This window comes from Triticum urartu, chromosome 7 (assembly GCF_003073215.2).
Source record: "Triticum urartu cultivar G1812 chromosome 7, Tu2.1, whole genome shotgun sequence".
NCBI classification, from domain to species: domain Eukaryota; kingdom Viridiplantae; phylum Streptophyta; class Magnoliopsida; order Poales; family Poaceae; genus Triticum; species Triticum urartu.
In genome coordinates, this window is record NC_053028.1 from 186,255,605 (window position 1) to 186,265,094 (window position 9,490).

General features: G+C 45.5%; 1 protein-coding gene and 1 pseudogene across 1 annotated transcript; one reads left to right on the forward strand and one right to left on the reverse strand.

Moving 5' to 3' along the window:
- Positions 1-628: 628 nt before the first annotated feature.
- Positions 629-3,296, reverse strand: LOC125518651 (annotated as a pseudogene).
- A 1,044-nt stretch (positions 3,297-4,340) lies between these two features.
- Positions 4,341-8,656, forward strand: LOC125521509 (aluminum-activated malate transporter 9-like). The gene is made up of 6 exons (XM_048686566.1): positions 4,341-4,792; positions 6,030-6,167; positions 6,263-6,532; positions 7,268-7,404; positions 7,496-7,642; positions 7,720-8,656. The coding sequence occupies exons 1-6, from the start codon at positions 4,417-4,419 to the stop codon at positions 8,395-8,397; spliced, it is 1,746 nt and encodes a 581-aa protein (XP_048542523.1). The 5' UTR covers positions 4,341-4,416; the 3' UTR covers positions 8,398-8,656.
- Positions 8,657-9,490: the final 834 nt, after the last annotated feature.

Consider the following 9,490-nt stretch of genomic DNA (forward strand, 5'->3'; position numbering starts at 1 on the left):
CAAGTTATTATAAGTGTTGTGATGTTCAAGTGAATTGAAAGTGCTACCAAAAGTGCTTCTGTTTCTGTAGTTTTGCAGTTAATAGCACTGCAGCACCAATGCCTCAGGTGCTGCACTATACTATGCAACGCCCAACAGTTAGGCGTCACACAGTATAGTGCAGCGCCTTACCATTAGGCGCTGCACACTAACTTCGAATTTTTTTTGGCAAGAAATGTTGCTGCAAAGCTTCTGTTGCTCTCTGGATCCACATCCAGATGTGCAGCGCCTGAGGCCTGGGCACTGCACTATACTGTGTGATGCCTGACCATTGGGCGTTGCACAGTATAGTGCAGCGCGTGGCACCTGGGCGCTGCACTGCTGTTAACTGCTAAACTGCAGAAACGGAAGCTCTTTTGGCAGCAACTTCAATTCAAAAGGATAGTGTAGTGCCGTAAACTGCAGAAACTGAACAAACACAAGTAATAACTTCAACATCACATCATTTAGGACAATTCAAATACTACTACAAGTTCGCAAACATAAGTACCACACTACTAAGTGTTCACCAACACATCACAAAACCTCACAAGTTCATCAACCTAATGAAATGGCGACAGGTTCAATTTCATAATAAAAACGACAAGCACTAATGCCTTGTGCGCGGGCTCCTGGTTCCACGCCTGCTGGCAATCTTCTTCCTCCTGCTAGGACGAGGCTCCTCTGCCTCCACTTCCTCATTCGTCTCATCATCCAAGCTCGCCATCCGCGAGCTCCCTGCGACCACCTTTGGGTTGCCTCTATTGTCAAAGTCGGTGGGCGTATACCGACGTACAGGCTTCCTACGCTTGAACATGTATGCGGACCGAACTTGAGCTTCCGCCAAAGTAATGTCGTCATCAATCTCATCAACCTATCACACAATGAAACAATATGGTAAAGACCGATGTCGTAATCAAGTGAGAATTACATCTAAAAGATTAGTTGTACCTCTTGGGTGACCGAATCCTCATCGTCCATATAAGCATGTGAGGAACTCACATCGTCCCCCTCATGGTGAGATAAGGTCTGATGGTGTGCCAGACCTAGAGGCAGATGGTTCATCATATTCTGGGTCACGGCAACCAAGAAGGTTCGATAACCGCCTTAACTCTTGGCCTGGCGCTGTAACATGAACAAGTGTATAAGATACCAAACTCCGCAAGATATGTAACATGGACACATGCATGCGTTATGTACCTTGAGAAATTTTTGTAGTGGACCTTCATCAATGCCTTCTCCAACCGGTGTCTTCTCCAGAATAGACTGGCTTTCATCAGCTGATTTCTTGATCTGGTTGCGCTGCGCATGAGAACGAAGTAACACGTTAGCCATTCAAACATGTGTAATACGACCAACGGGAAAGTAAAGAAGGGAACACTTTACCACATAGTTAATCACCGGAACAACAGGGACTCCTAGCCCTTCCCTGACATCTTTGTTGTACTTCCCATTTGATAGATCCTCAAAGTTTACGGGTTCTTCAAGAATATCCTCATTGTATGCCGACGGGCATATCTCAACTCGAGTATTTTCAAGAAGCCATCATAGGTAGTTATCGAAAGCAAGTGAGCTATGCTCACGAAGTTGGGCGCGTGCACTGTTACGAGCTTGCTCCACACAAAGATGGAAGCGGGTAACATACGAAGCATGATGCTTGTCCCAGTCCTTTATCTTCCGCTGCTTTCTCCTGTCCAACCTGCATGGTAGAAAACCAAACATTAGCACAATCAAGAAGGAGTGGCGATGCTTAGTCAATACGGTTCATGCTCTCTTACCTATGAAGTGCTTTGTCCGTGTCCACCCAATCCGACGGGTGAGGCTGGAACAGACCAAACTGACGATACACGCGACGTGGCAAGTGAAGCTCAACCACCCATTTGCATATCAGTGGGCACTGCATGAGCCAAAGATCCCTATCCCTCAAGCACATCGGGTTGATGGCAAACTCTGGAGTGTACCTTACTGTGCCATTGGAGCCATATGGATGCCATTGCACCTATGAAATAGGACAACAATGCAACATTGATGACAATTATTCAGGTAAGCATGAGAAATAATTGAAGTAATGTCCTCGTTACCTGCTCAGGCGTAATCGTGTCCAACTCGGCAATGTACTTTTGGTACATGAGATTGACATATTTCGTCATCTCGGAAACCACATCCCACTTGTAAGCCCAAGTGGGGCGCTGTAATTCGTCATCTTCATCCCAAGGATTAAACTTGACGCTCTTCGGGTGTTCAACAGGCAGACGCTCCCAGCTCCATACAGAAAGTAGAAGAAGATTACCACCAATGCCTACCCAATCTGTGATCCTGCAACATGCATCGTCCAACTACATATGAAAGAAAACAATGTTAACTTGACAGCAAGGTTACATTGCTAATGAAGAAATGAGTTGGTAATAAAACAAACCAACTACCTGTCGGTACAAGTAGGCAAGAGTCGTTGAACCCCAACTCCATCTGCTATCGAAGACGGTCAACGCCTTCAGCCACATCCATGGAGTGTTATTGCCCGTGGAGTCAGGAAACAAAGTCCTCGAGACAACGTACCACATATAGACACGAGCATCTGTCTGGATCACATCATCAGTTGCATCCGCAGGGCAATTGGCCAAGTTCCTTTGAATCCACGTGAAAGTAGCTCCGGCTGCTTTCCTTTCCTTCTTCTTCTTCTCTTCTCCCTCCTCTACATCAGCCTCAGCCTCGGTAGGAGCCATACCGATAAGAGCAGTCATCTGCTGGCACCACCCATTAGAATCGGTGCTCATATAGAGAGGCCTCCCGTCGATAGCAAGACCGGTGATTAAGGAGACATCCTCGAGCGCCACGGTCATCTTCCCAGTCCGAAGATGGAAACTGTGCGTCTCTGGCCTCCACCGATCAGCAAGAGCGGACACTAGTGGAGCGTTGAGGTTCTGCGTGGACCGGTTGACCAACTGAATCCACGGGAGTAGTCCTGCCTGCTGGATGTACGGTGTGTACCGCTCATCGTACGACATGGCAGGACCAGAGACCCCGTGATACCGAATCTTCAGAGGTTCAAGCTTTTGCAAAAAACAAGTAATGAAAAATCTTAGGGCATGTCAATTTTAACTAAAGGCAAATTTGCTAAATATTTAGATTACTCATTATTACCATCTCCTTCTCGCGCATCATGTAGGCCCGGTGTCGTGTGTCATAGGCATCGTCGAGAAGCCAAACCATCCTTACAAAGTCCAAACAATAAACATATATGAGTTCATCTCAAATATCGGTATACACTAAACGTCTCATATGTGTTCATCTAAACATCTCATATGTATTCATCTACAAGAATCTAAACATCTCCTCCTCACACAATGAATAAATGATTGTAAATTCTCATATATATCTTGTATGTCATATGTGTTCAAGTAACTCAACATCTCATATTTCAAATAAACTCAACATCTAATATATATCTTAAAAACTCAACATCTCATATATAGCTACAAAACACAACATCTCATAATTATCTACAAAACTAGGCACCTCATATATATCTAAAAAAACAATCTAGGTTTCACTAACAAGAATCATATAATACCACTATGACTACACATCCTTCATCACAACACCCAATCTTGGACAAATAAAGATCCAAACCAAGCAAATCAAGGGTTCCACCCAATTTTGGACAAATCCCTAAAATTGCAACGAATTTACGGAGGAAAAGAAAAAAACGAAGGAGTTTACCTAGTAGGAGGGATTGGAGATTGAATCCACCACTTAAATCTTCAGATCTGAAAGGGGTGTGGGGGGATCCGAAGGAGGCGCCGCCGCTGCTCTCTGTTCCAGAGAACAACTCCCTGGAGATAGGGAAGAACTGCCTGGGAGGGGCCGACCCGATGCGGCTGAAGTCACAGTGCAGCGGCCAAGCGATACGCGCTGCACATTACACGGTGTGGCGCCTAGCGGTTAGGCGCTGCACTGCTGTATGTGGGGCCGTGCCAGGCCCCGGGCTGCTACGCTGGCCGGGGGTGCAGCGTCTAAGGGAAAGACGCTGCACGGTAGGGTGCAGCGCCTTGTTGTCGGGCGCCACTCGAAAGGATCGGTAGCGTGATTTTTTTTTCAAAAGCGGTTTAAATTTTGAATTGTTTTCGCCCATAGATCAAATATGTGTTTTCTGCCTGGTAGATGCTCGCGCTTGGTCATGCGTGACGCCCCTGCGCGTGGGGTGAAGAATCTGGCGCGTCTGCGTAATGATTCCCTTCTTTCGCTAAGTTAGTGATCAGCCGTCCATCCATATCCAAGGGTAACCAGAAGCTCTATATAATCTCTCGTGTCTCCGCGAGCCGAACCTGTCCGTCCTTGCACGCACTCACGGACGCACTGCACCGACACCGATCCTCGTGCAAGCGACCTCCCCGGCGGATGGGGATGGGCGCCGCCGCCGCCGGGCTCCTGCCGCGGGAGGAACAGTGGTCGACGCTGGAGGACCAACGGGGCGAATGCCCGCTGCTCTCGTCGGCGTGGAGCCTGCCAGGGCCGCCGGGGGAGGGGATCGGGAATGCGAAGCAGGGGGCGCTCCGGCGCGCCGCGGCGCGGGCGTGGGGCGCGCTGGCCGCGGGGCCGGCGGAGATGTCGGCGCTCGCGCTGTCCGACCCGCGGAAGCCCGTGTTCGCGGCCAAGGTCGCGCTGGCCATCGCGCTCATGTCGCTGCTCGCCTTCGTCCGCGAGCCGCGCGACTTCGTCAGCCACTCCGTCTGGGCCCTCCTCACCGCCGTCGTCGTCTTCGAGTTCAGCATCGGTACGCACGTTCCGATCCGGCCGCCCCCTCCCTCCGACTCGGTGCTTTGCAGCGATTTGATCCACCTCTCTTCACTTTCTTCAACATTTCCCTTCCAAGCTTCGACTTCTGTTGTTATGAAGTGGACCCGTGGAGCATGGTAATGTTAACAGTATGTTCAGTGCAGTTCTGCAGCGCTGCCTGCTATGGAGAGTTGAAGTTGACCTGGTGGTAGATAGATCGATTAAGTTACAGGTGTTTCTATGGTTTGTACAGTATTGTGAACTTGCAGATTCTGTTTTTCTTTTTGAATAATCACCGGGGCGAGTGGATCCCCACCTGTCTGCTTGCAGATTCTGTTTTTTCTCTGCTCAGATCCATATTAGCACTGATTCTGGGCTTCTGGCCAACCACTCTGAATATTGAGCCTGTTGCTTTATTCTGCAAGGAAGCACCATTAATTTAGTTATCTATGAGTGATGGAAAGTGCCACTAAATTTTGTTCTACAGTTTTACTTGGGCCAGCGTTGATCTTGGACCAGCTGCAGAACTTATTATATGAAATGGTAGACACACCCATGACGACTAGTTAAATAAATGTATCTTGTTTGGAGGGGTAATTACTAAACAGAATTTACCAAATATTCCTAATGTTTTAACTGGCAACTGATGGAAGGCTACCATTTCCTGGATGTTGCTTGCTGATCTTTCATAGTATCACTGTGATGCAGAAATCAGCCTTAATGGTAGCGTTATTTGTGAAGTGTATATCGCTGGTTGCAAGCCTGCCCTTTAATGGGATATCTTGCTCCGTACTTGAAGTTTTTATGAACCAACATATCGTTATTTATTTTTACCTAGTCACATGTTTTAAACTTATCATTATGATCGTTAGAAAGCACCACTGAACTCTCTTACTATAGATTCTAGTTCAGTGGCTGGAACCCTTTGCTGTAGTACCCGTTGTAGAACTTACACAGATGCACGCTCGTGCGATATGCAGTTCTTAACATGGACCAAAGATGCTATTTCTGACGTGCAGTTCTTAATTAGCAACTGGTGAAGGCTCTTTCTTTCTCCTGTAGTTTTGCTGGTCTGCATAATACCATTTCGATATGGAATGTAAGTATGAAGATATTTACAATTTGTATTTGTCTTACCTGCCTCTCACTGATATGGAGCTTTTAATGCTAAATTTCATGGTGTGTACATTCAAAAACATTATTGCCCTTCATTAATTTGGTCCACTGTTATGCAGGTGCAACACTTAGCAGAGGTTTCAATAGGGGATTAGGAACACTTACTGCAGGAGGGCTTGCTCTAGCAATTGCTGAATCGGCCAAAAACCTGGGGGAAATGGAAGAAGTGATTATTGTTGTGAGCACTTTCACTGTTGGTAAGCATCAAAAGCATGCTGAGTTCATTTCCTGGTGCATGTTATGCGAGTGTATCTAACTTGTTGTCTATCGGCTTTATGTTTTTGACTGCTAGGTTTTTGTACAACCTTGGCAAAGCAGCACCCAAAGATGAAGCCTTATGAATATGGATTTCGTGTATTCTTGCTAACATTCGGTTATGTCATGGTCTCTGGATACAGCACAGGGAAGTTCACTGATACAGCTGTAAACAGATTTGTATTCATTGCTCTTGGTGCTGCTGTCAGTCTGGGAATCAATATAGGCATTTACCCAATCTGGGCTGGAGAGGACTTGCACAATTTGGTTGCAAAGAATTTTGCTGGTGTTGCAAATTCCTTAGAAGGTATAAACCTTCTACCCCCTAAAAAATTGATGCTTAGATCATTGTATTTTTTTTACAAGAAAACGCACAAGCCTTGCATCTCTTCATGCATTGATAGTAGAAGAAAATTAGGACCCTGATAAGTGCCACACGTGTGGCACGAACACATGGCAACTCCGAACATTTTTTATGGCAACTTTCTTTTTGGATGGCAAATTTCAGTTTTTCTTTTGGGTTTTTCCTTTCGGATGACAACTTTAGTTGTAAAAACCGTCAGGACCGGATTGCTTCGTGCCACACGTGTGGCACTTATCATTTGGGAAAAATTATGTATAGGCCCAAAAGGACCATCACCCCTAAAAAATCGAAGCAACACTCTGAAGTGCTAGTCACTGACGGGAGAAGCGCCTCCAGGCCAACTGCCCCTGCATTAGCTCACTGCCAAACCTCAGGCTTGATATTGTCAAGCAAGTTGGCGACGTTGAGTTCTGTGTTGCCAAAGACGGCAGCCTTTTGCTACTTCCAGATCCACCACATTGTGAGCATGACCACCAAGGAGGTGCCTTTTCACAACGTTGGTGGGGTGGAAAGGTTGCCATGATGTCACTAATCCACGAAATCGTAGCATTTCTCATGTTGAATTGTTTAAATTTCCGAGAACAGGTAGAAAATATTAGTTGTATCATTGTGATGGCTGTAGAGTGTAGGTACGTCTGATTCTTACGCCTTTATTGCCAATTTTGCTGTTCATTCTAGGCTGTGTTGATGAATATCTGAAATGCATGGAATATGAAAGGATTTCTTCAAGAATACTTCTATATCAAGCTTCTGATGATCCTCTATATAGTGGGTACAGGGCAGCTATTGAAGCATCAGCACAAGAGCAAACCTTGGTTTGATCTTGCTCTAAAGCTAACACTTCTATTTAGATTATCTCACCTTTTTATGTCAATGTTTAATCGGTTCTTTTGTATGTGCTTCTAGCTAGATGATGCTATATGGGAACCACCCCATGGCCCTTACAAAATGATGAGCTATCCTTGGAAGAGTTTCACTAAAGTTGGTGGAGCACTGAGGCATTGTTCCTTCGCGGCCATGGCACTGCATGGTTGCATTCTTTCAGAAATTCAGGTTTGCTAATATAGTTTCCTCGACGACCTGTTGAAGTTGTGCATGTATTTTCTAAACAACTATATATCTGATTTTAGGCACCGCCAGAAAGCAGAAAGGTCTTTAGTTCAGAAATTCATAAAGTGGGCAGAGAATGTGCTAAAGTGTTGCGCGAGCTTGGGAACAACGTCAAGACAATGACAAAGTTGAGCTCCTCAGATATTCTATTTGAAGTCCACTTGGCAGCTGAAGAGTTGCAAAAAAAGATTGATGAGAGGTCATATCTTTTGGTGAATACTGAAGCGTGGCACACTAGCAAGCGAGCCGAAGGAATCAAAGATGCCATGAATGCCACCCTTATTGCGGGAAGAGAAAATAAGAATGAAGCATTGGAACCTACCATTGCTGATCAAACTTTGGCATACCATTATAAGACATTTGCTGCTAGTTCATTCCGTAGCAGATATGATTCGTCGTCAACCATAGACGGCTACAAGAAGCTACCACATTGGCCTGCTCGAACGACGTTCCATCCAAACCTGCCACTCGAAGACACGGAATCAAAAACATATCAAAGTGCAAGCGCCTTATCCTTGGCCACATTTTCCTCGCTTCTAATCGAGTTTGTTGCCCGGCTACAGAATGTTGTTTACGCATTTGAAGAACTCAGTGATAAGGCCAATTTCAAGGAGCCGGTGGAGGAGCCTGTTGCAGTTGGCAAGGGTGATGGTGGATTTGTTGCTAAAATGTGCAAACTTGTTGGACTCAGGAGCTGACATCGACGATGACCCTGCGACGTTCCTCCATCTGGAAGCCTTGTCGCCCACTTTTATCTTCCAGTTCTGTTTAGTTATTCTGGACCACGATATACAGTGAGACGATTGCTGGCGGTACTGCCAATCGTCAATTAATGTGTTTAAGCACCCTGTAAGCGCAACAGGGAAAGGTAGATGTGTTGTAGCATGCTCATTATTAGTTGTCTAGTGATGTTGCTGCTATCTTGCTTTCAATGCATTGATGTGCGTTTGTTGTGCTCGATTGAAAGTTGTGCTGTTGCTAAAAACCGGTAGATTTCCTGAGGAAAGCGGGGCAGATGATAGTCACGCAGCCCTTGTGATCTGTACAACCATGATTTTATATAACGGCATGATGATTCTAATAGAACAAGAAGATAAATTTCTAACGACCGCTGTTGTAGATTAGCTTGTTCTCCAGGAGTTAGCCGCATTTGATTTGTGTTGGTGCCGTTGGAATTGTAAGCGTGAAATATTTGCATTTTCCGTAGAGATGTTCAGCAAGACTAATCACACGCATACAGGTCTTCTCTTGTTTCCTTGTACGCTTCTCAATCACAGGAATTGAACTGACGAGCTCAGACATCAGTCTTGATGCTATGCGTCTGGTTAATGAAATACGTAAGTCATCAAGTATTTTATACTCAATCAACCACGTGGATAATGTAGAATGGCTCTATCTGCTACCCATGCGAACAAACAAGAAACCACAATGCCTTGGAGGTAAACTATTTTCAGGATGTTCTAATTAATGCTTACAACTACGAATGCATGTGATATTTGATAAACTGTTCAGCATCCCTCTCGATTTCTTGTTATCATAGTCTACTATCTACAACTACTTATTTTTCCGCGAATACGCAAAGTTTGCGTATCATTTTATTGATAGAAGTTAGATTGAGTATAAGAGGTGGTACACACATGACACGGACGCAAGAGGCGTGAACATGGAGGACGAAGTAGAGAGGCATGAGATGCTCGACCCAAATAAAGAAAACACAGCTAAACTCGCCGACCAAAGAAACAGTCCAACCAACAATTAGACGACCAACATCTCCAAATCCAGCACCGAGGA